This window comes from Bombus impatiens, unplaced genomic scaffold (assembly GCF_000188095.3).
Source record: "Bombus impatiens unplaced genomic scaffold, BIMP_2.2 scf_0197, whole genome shotgun sequence".
Taxonomy (NCBI): Eukaryota; Metazoa; Arthropoda; class Insecta; order Hymenoptera; family Apidae; genus Bombus; species Bombus impatiens.
Window position 1 is genome coordinate 1440773 of NT_176616.1, and position 18129 is coordinate 1458901.

Below are 18129 nucleotides of genomic sequence, written 5' to 3' on the forward strand. Positions count from 1 at the left end.
CCCCCCCCCCCCCCCCCCCCCCCCCCCCCCCCCCCCCCCCCCCCCCCCCCCCCCCCCCCCCCCCCCCCCCCCCGCCGCCGCCCCCACCGCCTCTTCCACCGGAATCGTCTATATTCAATTCAGCTCCTCCACCACCGCCACCTCCTCCTCCTCCACCACCTTTTCCATCTTCTAATAATGGAACACCTACTCATTCACCTATCCCTAACTCAACATCTACCCCTCCGTTATCAATGAATCACACAAATCAATCAGTTGTGGACAACTGTAAAGATTATTCGAATTCTCATGCATATGGTGAGGAGTTAACATTTACTGTGACTGTATGTATTGTCGATAATATAAAAGGGCTAATACAACGATGTTGATTTTACAGAATCATCCGTGTGCAATAATTGGCCTTCAACTTCAAATTCATCGAATACGGTGCCACCTGTTATTGTCACACCAGAAGACGCAAATAACTGGGTTGGTCCACAACCGGGTCCAAACATGCCAATTCAAGATGTAATCAAATCTTTGATTAATTTCTTAGCATCTCGGTACGTTTATAAGTAGATATATTTTTGTAAATATTTTTACAAAATTTGAAAGCACGTTTTTCTATAGAATAAATCAACCATTGTGGAACTATGAAGATATGACTGCCAAAGTATGGTGGGTTCGCAGTGCTGAACAATTAACAGTATTATTGCGACATATATTACGAGTCTTTAGAGACTCCTTACCCCACGCTCTGGTTAGTCAACGTTGGGCACAAACTGCATTACAATTAGGTCTATCCTGTTCGTCTAGACATTATGCTGGGAGATCTCTTCAAGTATTCAGAGCATTACGAGTTCCTATTACATCTCGAATGTTATCTGATATTTTATCTAGATTGGTAGAAACAGTTGCTGAACAAGGAGAAGATATGCAGGTACATGGTGTATCTATCTTTTTATAATATTTATATGAATATTTTTATAATGGCTGCAATTCTGTTTCTTTAATTTGTGTATAGGGCTATGTAACTGAATTGTTATTAACACTTGAAGCAGCTGTCGATTCGCTAGAATCCGACTTCCGACCTTTAGATTTTATGAAAGAAATATTTAAGTCTACTCCAAATCTAAATAATAAAGATCCAGCGTCGGGTGGTTTAATTGGTGGAAAACGAAGTCCAGGAGGAGGTAATGGATATCCAGCAGGTCCACATATGTTCTCTCACTTAAATCAAGGTGGTCATACAAGAAGTACCAGTTACTCAGTCAGTTACTGTATGAAAAAATCAAGTGGTGGTAACTCGGCAGCAAGTGAAATAAAAGGTATGTGATATTTGCATTAACAGCCATACATAAATTGTAATATATAATGTGTCAAATATTTTTTATAGAATTAGATAGCAGATGCAATAAATATCCCAATTCTAATCTTTCACGCTCGAGATCGGCTCAATCTCTTAAATTATTGGGTGATTCAGCAACACAAGATGATAAAATGACTATTTTGGCACAGCTATTCTGGTTATCGGTGTCTTTACTCGAATCAGACTATGAGCATGAATTTCTTTTGGCATTGAGGCTGCTTAGCCGCGTACTTCATAGATTACCATTAGATCGACCAGATGCTAGAGATAAAGTTGAAAAATTACAACAGCAGCTAAGATGGAACTCATTTCCTGGTGTACATGCACTATTATTAAAAGGATGTACTAGTCCCAATACATATGAACCTGTCGTAACATTATTATCTCAGTTCACTCCATTATTGGATTTGCCAGTTGTTGATCCAACCCAAAGCCTCGCGTTTCCGATGAACGTTGTTTCGCTCCTTCCCTATATGCTTTTAAATTATGAAGACGCTAATGAATTGTGTATTAGAAGCGCAGAAAATATTGCACAAGTAAGTATTATTATATGTTATAGTAACTTCGTATGTACTTTTATTTATAAGGAGGATACAATGTTTCTTTATTTGTAGGTGAGCGCCGAGAAAGGAAAAAAATTAGAAAACTTAGGTACTGTTATGACGTTATATAGTCGACGTACTTTTAGTAAAGAAAGTTTTCAATGGACTAAATGTGTTGTCAAATATTTATATGATACATACGCTCATCTTAGTTTCAATATGCTTGCTTTTCTGGTCGAAGTATTGGAGAAAGGTCCAGGAAGTGTTGCGTTACCTGTGCTTAGTATTATACATTGTATGTTACATTATGTTGATTTAGCTTCACAAGCAGCACAACCAATCAACACTGAACTTCTGAGAGTAATTTCAAAATATGTTGAGGTATGATTAAAATTCCATTTCAGACAAAGAAATGAAATAAGTCACAATACCTATATATAGCTCTCTCATAAGCAGGTGATTGATAATAATGTATGTAATGTTAGGGTCCCCATTGGAAAGAAGCCCTTAAAATATTAAAGCTGGTAGTAACAAGGTCATCAACATTAGTAGCACCACCTACATCAGTACATGGATCATCTTGGGAATCTTCAATATCATCTCCACATCCAAGTTTCACCGATACCGAGATATTCACCAAAAAAGAATTACCCGGTAAAACGCTATTCTTTAATATACGTTTTGCATGGATGTGGACGTAAAAAATTATTATGTTTTGTTTTTCCTCTTACAATGCGGAACACGCTCACTGCATGGATTGCTTATCTGACGATGCTCAGGTTGCGATAAAAATAATAATAATAGTAAATTGTAAATTGTTTACGAAATATAGTTACTATTTTTTTAATCAAAATTAAATTTTGTTACCACATAGCACGCTTCCAATAATTCTTAATTTCTGTGAACTTTTTTATCGATTTATTTTTTTCAAATACATATTTTTACAAAAGGTAAAATTTATTTGTTAAATTGTATTATTTAATATCATATTAATTATTCTTAATATTTGTTTGAGTTCTTTGTCATAAAGTTGAATTGTTATGTTCTATTGGTAAATAGGAAGGACTATGGATTTCACGTTCGATTTATCACAAACTCCTGTAATTGGTAGACGGTGGTTAATACGTCAAGGAGTTGAAGAAAAATCACTTAGTTCTCCCCGATGTTCATTATCTCTTTCGCCAGCTGACAGTAATGCGGTTTCCGGTTGGAAAAGGCCATGGATGTCACAGGTTTGGCAAATAATATTAAATAACATAAAATTTACAAATTTGATATTTAATAAAATATATATATTCCAGGGTCGTGTTAGAGAATGTTTGGTAAATCTTCTAACAACATGCGGTCAACGAGTTGGACTACCAAAGAGCCCATCTGTAAGTTTATATTGGAGAGAAACTGTTTTCAAAAACTTGTCTGTGCTACATATATTTCATTCCAATAGCTTTCAACCAAATATCATATCTTTTAACTGATTCTGGTTGTGTACCCCTTTTTAGGATGAACACATTAGTTCAATGACATTATATAGCAAGGTAACAGGTTTCTTTAAATGCAGTCTGCACTCATTATCACGAGAGTAAAAAAGAATCTGTTTATTTTCATATGTGATGTCCTATCAGTTATATTCACGCTTTAACATGCTTCGTGCAAATACCTAACTTGCACAAAATTTTGGAAACGGAAGAAAGTCTCTATTATCTGTAGGATTATCTATGTATAGTAGATTTCTGTGTAGCATGTTAATTGTATGAAAAAATGGTGTATCAGGATGCAATGTACGCGTGCATCATTGCAGTCTTTACGTTATCGCTATATCAGTTGAAATGAAACATATATAAAAGAGTTCATTAATGAACACGTAAATGCACAATAATCGCTAAAGTTCACAGCATTGTCACATAGTAAAGACAGAAATTAAGATGTATCAGACAAAGTTCCTGTTCTCGTTTTTTTCATGATTCCTTCTATTAACTAAAGATTAAACATTTATAACACAGGTGATATTCAGTCAGAGTTCGGATCTAATGGAAAGACAATCATCTATGGCTTCTTCAACGGAAGAAGTTTCTGGTGCAAATAACGATTTAAGCGGAGGTTCAAGAAGAGACGACGAACAATTTGGCGTATTTAAAGACTTCGATTTTCTTGAATATGAAAGCGAAAGTGTTGAGGCGAGTGTTTCATTTAAACATGTTTATGCATGTATTGTTGATATAAATCAACTTGGTTTTAAAATAAAAAATATCTCATTTATGTATTACAGGGTGAAAGTACAGATAATTTCAATTGGGGAGTAAGACGCCGTCCTCTCAGCGAGGGAGAAGAAAGAGAACCAAGTTTAAGGCAATTTGAAGAAAGTTTAAGTGAAAAGACTCAATCATCTAGTAAACACACCAGTCGGGTAAATAAATAAAATTTTTTTGAATAATTTTAATAAATTGATAAGAATCAGAGTGTACAATATCAAAATTGTAGCGCGGTGTTGCGGAAGAGTCATCAGACGACGAAGCTGGTTCAGAATCACCATTAGATGAAGTACCCGGTGGATCTGGAGCAGGACAGGAAGTAAACAATATACCTGGAATGTTCCCACCATCCTCCCTATCTTTAATACCTAGTCGTACTCGACATGATTCTTCGACAAGGTCTGACACATCGTAAGTTTCTTATTAAACCAAGCAAAAAATTTGTTTTGATGTTCGTTCATATTTCATGTGCAGTGGATCTAGTGCTGGAGATTTAGGAGATGTGACCCCTTGTAATGCATCACCAAATCTGTCAGCGTTAATGCCTTTTAGACAAGTTGTAAGAGACGACGCGGAAGAAATTTGGCGCCAACAAATTCAAAATCTAATCACGCAATCCCTTTATAATACCTTAGATTTCTTCCAATTATTGAGCAGAATTTTAAGGGTAATTATATTGTTTGTTAGAGTTATATGTATTTTAGTATTGATAAATTAATACCTTATATTATTATTATCAGGATGTAAGCAGTAAATCGGTCACTCTTACAAGAGAAGCTAGTGCCTTATTGTGTAACGGCAGTCCTGCCTCCACTCAATTAGGCTATCATTTATCTAGTCATGCGGAACTACTTAGTTCAAAAGCCGAACCACCTTTAATTTGGTTTTCGATCGCAATTTTCGCAAATCAAAGATTAAATGAATCATTGCGATTTGGAATGTTAGAAATTCAAGAGCATCTTGAGACATTCCTTGATAAGAAAGATCATGCTACCGAAGTAAATAATTGCTTATTAAATATATGCACATATGTAATTATTACTAATATATAATTTTTCAGTGCTTGGAAGCAGCCAAAGCAGCGGCAAAACTCCAAGCATTAGGTAGTGGTCATACAACAGAGGCAGGCCTTGAAGAAATGCTCTTAGACTTAGGCAGAGCACTCTATAAACTTCATCTTCAATTGTTATTATTAATCGAAGCTTCAAATAAGATGCTAGGTACTCTCATGAATGCTGCACGAAACGTACAAATTCCGCTTTTAGATATATCTGCAGAAATTGCGAATATGAAGATTGCTCTAAGTAGAGCACTTGAAGAGAGTACAGAGAGTGAAAGAGGGACACCAACTCCAACGCCTAGTCCTAGTCCTTTGCCCGGCACTGGTGCTGTGGAAGAAGTTGCTCGTGTCGCAGAACTACTTAGAAACGCGCGTTGGTGTCCTGCGCTTGAAGCTGTAAGGCTGCATAGAGCTCAATGGCCAGGAGATCCTTTTCATGATGATGATGACGTAACGACTGCTGTTAATATGTATTGCAAATATTTAGGACAAGATAGATCTGGTAATATACCGAATCACACACTAAATCATCCTAAAATAGATATTATATTTTGTGTAAAATAAAAATCGTTAGAATATTATGTATTTTATGTTAAAAATACTATACAATAAAAATTAATTATCACATTTTTTTCAGATATTTTTGTGGTTACACGAAAGGATGATGAAATGTCAGAAATATTTAGTAGATTGATGGAAAGCTTATTTCAAGTTTTAGCGGCTGTTACAGGTTTGGAAGCATCAACAAAGGCCGCACGGGCTCAGCATGATCATCCTAATAACACGAAAAATGACTGTTAATTTAACATAAATTTTAATGTATCATATATTACAGACAGTTATTTGTCTAAATTCAAGTCTTCGTATAGTTTAATTGTATCGTGCGTTTTATTCGTGTATCTTGTATACAATTATAGACGTATGTATGTATGTATATCGCGAAGTAATCGTATAGACGTTAAAAAACACGCACGAGCGGAAGCACCAAATCGTCGATTTTGTCGTTTCTTTTTTTAACACGAACGTAATGACATATGTAAGTTCGGTGAAATAAATTTTTGGAAACTCAAAGAAAATATTCGTTTCTACAATTTTCACGTCCTGTAAATATGCTTTCACATAAACACTCAGCATATAATACGCTTGAAGCTGACGGTCACTTGTATCAATGCTATCGTACTACAACAGACTTTATTAAAAGATTCGTTGATCAGGCAACGTTAAATGCGTTCAAGATAATCAATAACTTGGTTTGTAAAAAATTCTTACCATCTAATTTTATAATGTTGAAATTTTCAAATACAGAATTTAACAGGGTGAACTTACTTTTGACAATGTGACTGGTATAACTACACGGAAATTAGGCTATTTCGGTAATAAATGGCCTACGTGTGGCAGTTTGACCGCACGAAATGGATTAGAAACTGTGACAAATGAAATGAAATCGTGGAATGCATTATCAGTAAAACTTCGATATATAAAAATTTTTATTTATAATAAATCTTTAGACGAATATTTTTATACAGTGTTCCTGTAGGCTTTGAAGGATTGGATGTTCCATGTAAACTTCATGGGCCTTCAATATAAATATAATATTGAAATTTATACATACCAAGTTCTTTGGAGTGTACCCACTCCAGCGTATCCCGAACCTCAAGTCACAGTCAGTGTATTCTTCCACATCGCTTCGAATCACACTTATCCTCCTCATTTTCCCCTCGATGTGAGTTACCTTTACTACGAATAATAATCGAATAAATTTAATACCATAGATTTATTTATTCCTAGGTTTCCTACATTTTCGAAGGACATCAGTTTACACATACTTTGAATATGATTTTCAGACCTAAATGGCTTTATGATATTTTAGATATGAAAACAATGATGTTTAAAACATTCAATTTTTAATATTATACATAAATATAAATTACTTCTTACTATGCGATATCTATCGTTATTCTTAAAGTTCAATCGATTTCAGTTGAAATACACTCTGCAATTGCAGTTTAATTTACATTTGAACACGTAAAACTTTTAGCAAGGGTAAACAATAACGAGTTTAAGAGGCATATGCAAAGTATCGTAAAAGTAAGGGTGTCGTATTCCTCGAAAATGGGCACAGGCCTGCTGCACTCTGGTTGAGTGGCAGACGTAAGTTTATTTCAATTGGTCAAGCAGCAAGAGCAGGTGACAACTGCGAGGGAAAATACAACTACCTCGGTCGTTGCTTACAGTTTCACTTACGCCGTTTGCAACTACTGATCAGCATTGATCTTGGTAAAATATAATATTTCTAAGACAGCAACTTTGATTCATTCTTACCAATTCTCAAATGGTCGTTTTCCATTTTTTTGTAATATTATCTTTTTCATAAAAAAAAACAGTATTTCCAAACAGACTCTCCCACAGAGTATATGCAGGGCACTTGTCGCTTCGAAAGGATCTATTTAAATTTTCATCGAGCACACCGAGGAGGTGCAAACTGTGCGTTGGTCTTTCGGATGGTTTCTCTTTCCCTCTCTCTCTCTCTCTCTCTCTCTCTCTCTCTCTCTCTCTCTCTCTCTCTCTCTCTCTCTCTCTCTCTCTCTCTCTCTCTCTCTCTCTCTCTCTCTCTCTCTCTCTCTCTCTCTCTCTCTCTCTCTCTCTCTCTCTCTCTCTCTCTCTCTCTCTCTCTCTCTCTCTCTCTCTCTCTCTCTCTCTCTCTCTCTCTCTCTCTCTCTCTCTCTCTCTCTCTCTCTCTCTCTCTCTCTCTCTCTCTCTCTCTCTCTCTCTCTCTCTCTCTCTCTCTCTCTCTCTCTCTCTCTCTCTCTCTCTCTCTCTCTCTCTCTCTCTCTCTCTCTCTCTCTCTCTCTCTCTCTCTCTCTCTCTCTCTCTCTCTCTCTCTCTCTCTCTCTCTCTCTCTCTCTCTCTCTCTCTCTCTCTCTCTCTCTCTCTCTCTCTCTCTCTCTCTCTCTCTCTCTCTCTCTCTCTCTCTCTCTCTCTCTCTCTCTCTCTCTGCTTTTTTACATGCCATTCGGTTTCGGCGATACCACGACAAATAGAAGACAATTTCAAAACCTGAGAGGGACTTCACCGAGCTCGCGTGCACATGGTGGTCGGATGACACTGGGAGGTCTGTGTTTCTCGGCAGGAGCCTGGAATATCGACAACCACGTGTCGAGCATATCTGACTCGATCCACGCGTCGTGTACCCCTTTAGTCTCACTAAATTATTTAGTATGTAGTAATGTTTAGCAGTATACGCACTTTAAAAACATTTATACCTTGTCGTATTTATGTTATACTATATTTCTCTCGTATGTAACAATAACGATTTCTACGTAGTATTATAATCGACGCGTGCTAAGAGAGTAAACGGGTTATTGACACGAGTAGGTTAGTGTGTTAATAGCTTCATCATTTTCCTTCCGTTTCCTTCTGTTACTGTAACATGAATCGGCACAGTTGTGAAGAGGATCGCGTTCTTTTGACCTAGCAGGTTGCAGGTCAAAAAAGATTTGACTTCCGAAACCCAAGTGGAAACAGGCCAACAAGTGCTGCGGTTCTTTACAGTGATCATATTACCAACGCATTTACAACTTCGTTAGAATCATTATCCTCTTGTCAACCGTGACCACTAAAACATAAGACCTAATTTACCACTAATTTATTAGTATTAGTCGAATGTTAATTTTTAATTAATACATGTAATTTTACTTTACTTACTACACCAAAGCCACGCAAGGTTACTATAAAGAAAAAAGAAATACGTGCCTTCATAAATAATCAATGAAAATATGTGGGTCAAAAGTTAAACGGCAATACCGGGACCAACCACTGTTGCCTATTTATACGGAAAGAGTTTTTTGTCCGGTCCATGTCCTAAACATCACATCCGCCGAGGTGCTTCCTCCGCGAACCGTGTTTTACCGTGATCGTGGCTAACTGATGAAGGAAACGCAACAGGAAAGACAGAGAAAGAAGGCGAAAGGAACCACCGCACCGCCTCACTTTCAGCAGCTTCAAACATCCGCTGCACCAGCCGCCGCCAGATCTCGTTTACCTCTCCTCCGTTTCCCCTTTAGCTCCTTCTCAAAGAGACACACGCGTCCCTTCCTCTTCCTTCTCCCTTTCTCTTTCTTCTCTGCCTTTTGATTTCAAGGGTTGAAGAGGCCAGATAGCAATCTCCATCAAAATTGAAGAATACCTTTGAGTAATTAAATACAACGAAATATATATATATTCTCTCACATAATCTTTAATAAACAAAATCAAAAGATTTTACCTTAAAAAATTCGTTTCGATTAAGTACTAAGATCTTTTCCAATCTAATCTCAAGTCGAATAACAAAAATGACCTCGAAATCGTTCGTCTTAATACCCAGCGGTATGTCTAATATATCGCGTGACTTTGAACGTAGCACACATCTGGAACGAAACGAGTGGACACGTCGACCTCCTTCGAAGAGAGGAGAAACAAGAAGGGGGATGTCCGTCGTGCGTGAACGGTGAGACACGTACCCACGTGCAAGGCTACGTCTTGAATCACCAGCTGCCGATTCGCCGACAACTCCAGGAACCCTGGAGACGAACTAAAATTAGCGACCAGCACCCCCGCCTAGCCCTTACATGGCCACGTCACAGACACACGCGCCGCTACTTTCAGAGAAAGAAAAAAAGATAAAGGAAACAATAATAATCACGGTCCGAGCGGCAGGAGTCGATCGTGTGCGAAATGTCACAGCTGGTGCAGTTGGGTGACCAATCATTTGTACGGGTAAGATTGACGATAAACGTATCACCCGTAAGAAATAGTTAACGAGTATGAAATTATGATACAAATATTTTTATTTCTGTTCGATTTTTCTATTATTAGAATTTGCTGTTATCAGCACCAGACCAATATATGTTACGTGTTTCTCTGATTATTCATAAAATTAAAAATGAGCTTAGCTTTTTTTAAAAGGCAAGAATGATCTGTTAGTAAGCAATATTTGTTGCTTTGTAAAGTTTTAGTAGTAAATGTTTGACCCCTTTTATCACTCAGACAGGAAATATCGTAGGGTGGATTAAGGAACCACATGGCTCCTGCATGAATGAATACTATAATGAACTTGCTCTACTCGTGATAAGACAATCATTCAAATGAGATTCCAGCCAGAACTGTTATAAATATTGTAGGGGTGGTTAGTTTCACCACTGTTAATGTTCTGAAATGCTTGTTTGTAGCTTTTAAGTCTAAATGTTTAACAATGAAGAAACGGTAAACATTTTGACATTCATCTACATTATAGCAAGAACGATGGTAGTGAAAGTGTATCCAGATGTCTGGAAGTGGTCAAATTCAGTTTAGTTTAGAGTAACGGAGCACCTCGCATTCCTTTCGCAATCGATCTTCCGTCAAACAAGAATCCATGGAATCTGTTTCTATCGCGTACACTTCAAGTTCATTGTCCTCGATATCTGGAAGGGCATAGAACCTCGAAACGAGAGATTCTTTTGGTTTCGTCGTAGTACTGGAACTCCATTCCAAGTACATCTGCGGCGAGCGGATGCAGCCTGCATTTTATAGCCGCCCAATGCAACCGATTCTCATTCGTGCACCCGTACTCACACCCTCCACCACTTTCAGCACGCGGTACAACGACTTCTATAATTAGATTTCCTTCCCTTTAGCTTAGACACCTTCGAGCATGATCTCCATTTGCCCCGCGAATCGCAGAAACCTACCACCTGGGTTGCAAACGTTATTGAAGGTTCTACAATTAACAGGGTCAATTTCTCTCGAAGGGTTGAAAATGGAATTGAAGAAATACCATTGATCATAGGATATAGAATCTTATCATTCAAAGGTCGATCAACCTATGGATAGATATCGTCTGAAACAATATACACCTTCATCGCCAAAGCCAGCAATCACTTGACTTGTGTCGTGTTTTGCATTTGAATGCCGACCATGATGTCGGTATTCCAATACCGATCTACACGTTCAACGTGCTGACATTAACGGCACACACGCAGCTACGTTACAGGTTTCACGCCAGCTATTTCGAACAGGTTGCGCTCGGATCTATTTTTCGATCATTGGCATCGACTGGATCCACGGATCCACGCTTCTGATGACAGGTAGCCAGAAAAATAATTGAAACGACGACGATTAAATCGAGACGCGATCTATAAATGCTGTGTCACGTGCCAAAATGTAGTATCCTCGCAATTATAAATGGTTAATCGTTGGTGGTCGGCCAGGAGTTTGCAAAATGGTCATGGTTTTAATTTCGTGAATTCATGCACATCTAAAACGTCATTAGATGCATCTAATTTATCTTCTTGTATTATTATTTAATTTTATTTACATGCTTCTTTGATTATTCTTTGCATCTAGTTAACAATATTTATCATTTTGATTAGTTAGTTTTTCGTGTACTACTATATTGATAGTGTATCTTTTCTCCTATTATACATTGTTGTATGTTTACAAACAAGACAAAAACCACCTCTCTTAGCTTCACGAAGTGTCTTTCATAAAGTGTCATTAAACGCTCTTGGCACGAGGCTCTCGCTTTCCTCGTTGGCAAATCCTACGTAGTCCTTTAAGAAAACTGATCGATAATGATAACTGATCCTAGAAACCACCTCATATAAAGTATTATAAACTCTCGTAACAGAAACAGAATAACAGAAACTTCTCAATGAGAAATTTTGAAATCAGTATCCCAAAGCCGAAAGAAGGAATTTGATTGTGCAACAATGGCGCTTCTTTCCGAGCATTGCCAAGTTCGTAATCGTCATCGAAGTAGATACAAATGATTGCTGAAACGTCATGAATGAAATTTTTCTATACATATGTAAGAATAAAAAATATAAAAAATATAATATCCTGAAAATAAAATTTATGTACAGATTTTAATACCGAATGAATGTATCGTAACACGGTAACGATGATGTTTCTTATTTATAAAAACGTTTCATAACATGAAAAAATAGACTAAAAATTTTGTACTACAAACCTTGTGGACTTTGCACGTTGTAGCAGCTTGGCAACCCAGTACGATCCGTCCCTGATCTGCATGCAAATACGAGCTATACTTAGAGATGTCCGATTTCCCTCGTTACGACAACAGATCGCATTTTCGTCTTCATCGACCTTAATCATTCTTCGTAGAATTTTCATACAGTAATGTTTTCAGACAACGCCAATGCAATGCGATTCGGAAAATGTTTCCCGCTACGTTATTAAACAAAAATTACAAGTCTCTCTTTCCTGTGATTTCCGTGTAGTAAAACGGTTACTAGTTCTTCCCATGTCATTCATTAATCGCTACGGAAACTGTTTAAAGGATTGAGATAATGTGCAACGAGCATCTTCTTGCGCCTGGATTCTTCAATGAGCCACTAGAAAGAGGAAATCTGAATGAGCTACCTACACGTATACATGTACCGAGCAGACGCAAAAGGTCACTTGAAATATTTTTTATGAGACCAGAAACAACCTGGCGCATGAATTGGCCTTTAAAATTCTACATACTTCACGTAAATGCCTTTTTATAAACCATACATTTATGAATTAACTAAATGAATTAACTAAATTAACTTATAAAACACTATTTATTTGTATATTAAATGATATTTAAATAATTGCCATTAGCATCAGTGTCAAGAACACCATAATGTCTGTGTTACCTCGCATAGTAATACTGATAAACATTTCTCGACTAATTTACAAATTACGCTATCTCAAATTATGTGACAAAACACCAGCCTTTCATCTAATACGCGCGCGTTAACTCAAGATGATCACGTGTAAGAGATGAATGCATGTGCGTGTGAAGGGAAGCTGCGGTGGAAAAAGAAGCGTAAAAGAAGGGGAAGATAGGAAAGAGAGAGACAGAAGAAGGGCGCGTGTCGGTCGCGTGCCCGTTGCCGCTGGTGACTCGGTGTCTGCGACCCTCCTGCCCTTTAACCCCTCTTACAACTTTTCCATGGACGAACGTTTGAGTGGGGACAATATAATCACTAGACCTTTAAACGTATCCAAGTTTTCATAATCTCAGTATAATATGAACGATTAACACAGGTATCAATCCCAATTATTTTCTACTCTTTCATTTATTTTTCTAATCTTTTCTTCTTTAACTAGCATATTAATTTTTTCACAGTAAATATATGGTATATTATACGTAACTTTATCAGTTTATTAAATAACTTTTTTTTACAATACCGATTAAAAGTGAGTAGAAGGATGAATTCCATGAATCCACCAGCAAACTGTTCAGGACTACGACCTCAGCCCCCTCATCGTCTAGTCCACTTCCTCTTTTTCCGTCCCCTTCATTTTTTTCATCTCTCCTTAAAGCCGTCTGGACGACAGCAATGGAAGAAAGAGAATCAACGAGGGAGGATCAGCGTGGCACGTGGTCCGTACGCGAAGCGATAGAAGGAACCACCTACTGCAACAGGAGATGTATCCCATCAGAAAACAGACACCGGGTCGAATAATGATCGAACGGCACCCGTGCGTCACGTTAACGGTTCATCCTTCTTTCTTTTACATCCTAGCGCTTCCGATGCTTGATGCGGGAGACGGAAGTCATCAACATTCTCCAGATCTCAAACGGGCAATAATCTACATGATCGTTAAGTATATTTCAGTCAGCGCAGATCAATGAACAGAATTTTCTATCTAATATCGTTTGTACTAATGTTCGTGCATTCGTCAGTGTCAATTAAGAACACTGATCGCGATAAAGTCTTTTTGTAAAACCTCATATCTTGATTACTTTTTTCAATAGAATTTCGGGTGTCCTTATTTTTATGATCATTTAAAGATCTTATACGTCAGTCTATGTAGATACGTAAAATCAGCTGACTGCTCGATAAATTCCTGTGCTCATACCGGTTGCGACGAATTTAAATGCATCGTGTACGTCATTATGAACCATCGTTGGTTCTTTTGTTGCAAAAAAAAAGCTTACGTGAATATAAATCCAGCAACAAGAGGTTTCAAGAATAAGGATATCCCGATCGCTCTCACTCTTATGTGTTTGTCTCTGTTGTCTCGATCAAGATCGCAGACGGTCCGGCCGAGTGTAGAATTTCGTCGTGAAATTTGTGAATGAGCCCTCGTGACTCGCGCATTTTGAATGGAAACCGACAGGCCGGTTTTTACGAAAGCAGCACTATGCTCTGGCACAGGATGCGGGTGCGGACGAAGGGGGTGTATGCTCATTTTTATCCTTTTTAATTCTTTTTTCTCGTCGTTGAAGGAGATAAGAGGGGAAAAGGAAGAGAGAATACCGCCAGCTGATCGCCTCCGTCTTTGAAAAGGTTGTGCAAAATGCGAGCACGTGCTCGTGTGTGTGACCCTTTTTAGATTCGCATGCCTGCTTGCCACCTGCGAAGCCATTTAGTTCTACAGTCTGATCGGCATGCAATTAATCTACGAATTACTATACTTCCGTCCTCTTTATAAATTTCATTATTCTGCATGCTTTTCTAAAATTGATCATTAAATTATTCTTTATTTTTTGTATATACATGTCGAAGATGGAGGGACAGCGGGATTTCCCGTCCGAAATGTTGGGAAAAACCCCAATACCCTAGTCCAGACTTTTTTTACTATAGCTGTACTTAAGTAATAAAAATAAGAAATAGTCTTAATGTTGCAATCTGACTTTATGACGATGGATTCGGGCTCGAAGTGACATAGCGGGTCACTAGACGTAGCCACGGTCACGGGAGGGACGTGTACCTGACAGAAGTTTGAAATGATTATATGACTCTCCTTAAAAACAAAGATTGAAGCGAGAAGTGGGGACAGGAGTATATAAGGGCAGTTTCTTTTGGATTACGGGAGAGTTAGTTTGTTAGTTAGTCGTTGGACGAATTACTGACTGAGTTACCGAGAAGTTACCCGAATCAAGTAGTACGTTGATGTCCTTGTCCTCCCGTGGACCGTGGATTTGTTATCGAACCTGAATTGGTTATCACCATCATCTCGACCATCCTATTGCCATTACTCATAGTCTCTTGTAATGTTCACATTCGTACTGATAAATATTAGCTACATTCGCGACGGTAAAGTAAGTAAAGGTTCATCGAACGCCCCAAAATGCCAACCTGACTCCGACATACATAATACAAATATAATATATTATATATTCGCATATAAATTGATTTTCAGATGATTTTGATAAAATTTATAAGACTTCCTTTGTAGTAAAAATATCTATTCATTGATCTTAATAGATAGTAAGTGGCGACGAATCGCAAGAAAAACGATATAAAGAAAGGGAACAAATCTGAGGGGCGAGAAGGGTGAAACAGGCGGCTGTTCGCCGTCGGCGGAAGGAACTGTCTCCCTTTATACCCAAAGACATTCCTCCAAACATGAACCAACGTGCTTCGTATGACGGCATTCTCCCCTTGTAGGAGCACTTCCACGGACATCCCCACCCTGTGTTAACCTCTTGCACCCGAAACTAAATTAAGGGCCGTTCCGGTTGATATTTTTTAACCTTCTAATACTCCTTTCTTCTTTCTTTCTTGTCTTCGCCTTATTATACGTCGAGATTCATAAACTTGCATTTGATTATAGTATTTCACGCAAGTTTACTAAATTAATAATTTAGATTCTTATATTGTAAAGCCACTTTTCTGGAATTTTAAGAATTCATAGAAAACCAACAACTTTACATAGAACAGATATGTGCATACAATGACTCATGTACTGAAAATAGAAAATTGTCATCTAAAACCCGGTGTCATTGCACCCTAGGTCCTAGAGGACGTGTACGGTGGCTAGAAGAGGAGACAGATGAAAGTTGGAAGTACACGTAGACGACTGAAAATCTCGTCTGGCTCGTTGCCAAGATCTTCGAATCTTGTCATCTTCTTCATCCACGTCTTCTATTCTTCAGCACGCACTTCTCCCCGTACATTTGCTGGAGGCAATCAATTAAATAGTTCTCATAGTTTCTATCTTTCTATCTCCCGATGCCTTTTACTATTCCGTGCAAAAGTATAACTTCGCGTAGTTCTTACATTGACGAATAAAATATTTTTTTTGTTAATACATTCAGCCTTAGTGCGTTTTATTAATTATCGTTTCGATTCTACAATAGAAAGAACAACTTTAATCTTAAAGAACGGAAGGTTTTAGAAACATCGAGAAAAGAAAATAACAAAGGAAAATGGTTAGACAAACGAAAATAACATGACAAGGATATCAATTTCGAGAATGGGTAAAACGATAAAACGAACTTCCGGTAATACTACGTTTCTTTTATCGCTATCGTCTAATTTTGGTCAGAATTAGCGAAGATGCGTCATCCTTTACGAATTCTCGAATCGTGAATTTAGAATTCCAATCTGTACGTTCTACCTTGTCCCGCGAGTGACCGTGGAATAGAAGAGAGGTGGTTTACCCGAAGAACACGACAGCTGCATCGAGCCACCGGCCTGAAAATAGCACGGCAACCCCATACTGAGGCCGAAGAGCGAAGTCGAAGCCCTCTCCCTACGTCGGTATATACTTCGGTTAAAAAGCCACCCACCTACGAGCCTTTTAAATAGCGATCGCGTGCTTTTCCCTTTTTTTTCCAGCAGAAAACTTCTCGCTAAATGACATGGTCGTGGAAAGAGGGAGTGTACCGACGCTGATTTATAAGAAGAACCAGGCGTTTCCGGATACTTTTCGAGACGATACTTGACACACTCGCCGAAACATTTATTTTTTTACCGAACGATCGAAACGGAATAGGATTGCACTTAATGACGCTGTTTTCCTTATCGAACAAAAAAACATCCCCTTTCTCAACTTCCGAGGAACTTTTTCCCTTTCCTTCTGGTCTGGATAACCATTAGGGATAGTGTTTATCCGTATCTTCTGAAATACGAGCACTCTGTAATTTTAATTTCCTGCTAATTCGATTGTCTAAACTGAAAAAGATATATGACAATATTTCATTCATTCGATAGTATGTGATGTATAATATATGCGTATATATAGTATAGATAAATCTAAAAACGTATAGTCAGCTTCTGTCTCATTTCTGTGAAAAATAGCAACGCACGTGGTTTTGCCTCTAGATCTATCCAACTTCTCTTTTTACTTCACCACAATTTACACGTACTTCCTCCTCCGCACCTGGAGCTTCTCCAAGTGCGCGTTTTACGCGACACGTTCCATCGGAAACGCGTTCAGGCACCTGTAGATGCGCCCCGTCCGCTGGTTTATTAACATAGAGACCACGAGGTAAGTTACATCTTACGTATATTTGATGACATATAGAAGTTCGGATGGACAATCCATCGCTGAGAAAAGCTTCTGCGAGTTGCGTCAGTTGAGATGCTCGACACTCGTGACTTTATTTTTAGGTCCGCCGTCGATAGTACCATGATTGCAATAGAGTTGTCGAGACACCTGTTCTTCGAATCATTTCAAAGACGATTAGGATGTCGAGATTTATTCGATCTGAAAAAATGAACGAAGTATGTAAACTAGAAAGAGAAACATGAAAAGGATATTATCTATACATACAACTATATAATATCTTGTTTCTTAATGTCCATCAATTCCTTCTCCAATACAACGTTAGTCTACGATACTTAAATCTGAACCATTATTCTGTTGCCTCGAGATTTACGAGTGTCGATAAATGCAGCTTACACTTGGCATCGTATTTTCGCGACGAATAGAAGAGAAGCATCGTGAAACATCGACGCGGGACGAAAGAAGGTGGCAAGCAAATAAGAAAACGACGTAGGCTCTCGCAGTTTCATTGGTGGCTACAGGATAGAAGCAGGTTGGTGCGCTGGGTGGTTCTTCTGGAGCGACGCCAGGCGTCCGCCGAATTTAGCACCGCGACGCTGACTAACTCGCGTGGCATTCATTCAATCGCCGACCAAAAAGCCCGCTGCTTGCATAGTCTCTCGCTGCATAGTCTCTATT

The 18129-nt window shown here is 38.3% G+C and overlaps 2 protein-coding genes and 2 long non-coding RNA genes across 5 annotated transcripts in view; 2 read left to right on the top strand and 2 right to left on the bottom strand.

Moving 5' to 3' along the window:
• LOC100744765 (protein furry) overlaps nt 1–6270 on the top strand; it is a 24866-nt gene extending 18596 nt beyond the window's left edge. Inside the window, exons 31-47 of the mRNA XM_033319636.1 lie at nt 72–297; nt 377–542; nt 610–919; nt 1004–1307; nt 1376–1884; nt 1963–2271; nt 2376–2544; nt 2950–3122; nt 3192–3266; nt 3390–3425; nt 3891–4064; nt 4157–4294; nt 4369–4550; nt 4614–4806; nt 4880–5137; nt 5200–5701; nt 5837–6270. Coding sequence (XP_033175527.1) covers nt 72–297; nt 377–542; nt 610–919; nt 1004–1307; nt 1376–1884; nt 1963–2271; nt 2376–2544; nt 2950–3122; nt 3192–3266; nt 3390–3425; nt 3891–4064; nt 4157–4294; nt 4369–4550; nt 4614–4806; nt 4880–5137; nt 5200–5701; nt 5837–6000 — 3888 coding nt within the window. The 3' untranslated portion in view covers nt 6001–6270. The remainder of the gene's footprint in view (nt 1–71; nt 298–376; nt 543–609; nt 920–1003; nt 1308–1375; nt 1885–1962; nt 2272–2375; nt 2545–2949; nt 3123–3191; nt 3267–3389; nt 3426–3890; nt 4065–4156; nt 4295–4368; nt 4551–4613; nt 4807–4879; nt 5138–5199; nt 5702–5836) is intronic.
• Nucleotides 6271–6284: 14 nt separating this feature from the next.
• Nucleotides 6285–7320, top strand: LOC100741498 (A-kinase anchor protein 14-like). Its single transcript, XM_012382820.3, has 4 exons — nt 6285–6449; nt 6515–6661; nt 6737–6922; nt 6988–7320. The coding sequence occupies exons 1-4, from the start codon at nt 6309–6311 to the stop codon at nt 7105–7107; spliced, it is 594 nt and encodes a 197-aa protein (XP_012238243.2). The 5' UTR covers nt 6285–6308; the 3' UTR covers nt 7108–7320.
• Nucleotides 7321–11265: 3945 nt separating this feature from the next.
• On the bottom strand, nt 11266–14780 carry LOC112212468. The gene is made up of 3 exons (XR_002946293.2): nt 13399–14780; nt 12188–12572; nt 11266–11990 (listed from the first exon to the last, which is right to left on the bottom strand). It is a non-coding gene; the product is annotated as an uncharacterized LOC112212468 (long non-coding RNA).
• A 1016-nt stretch (nt 14781–15796) lies between these two features.
• Nucleotides 15797–17853, bottom strand: LOC112212459. 2 transcript variants are annotated; one of them, XR_002946285.2, is made up of 4 exons: nt 17719–17853; nt 17450–17652; nt 17252–17386; nt 15797–17117 (listed from the first exon to the last, which is right to left on the bottom strand). It is a non-coding gene; the product is annotated as an uncharacterized LOC112212459 (long non-coding RNA). The 2 variants fall into 2 exon arrangements; XR_002946284.2 differs by having other exon boundaries at nt 15797–17386.
• Nucleotides 17854–18129: the final 276 nt, after the last annotated feature.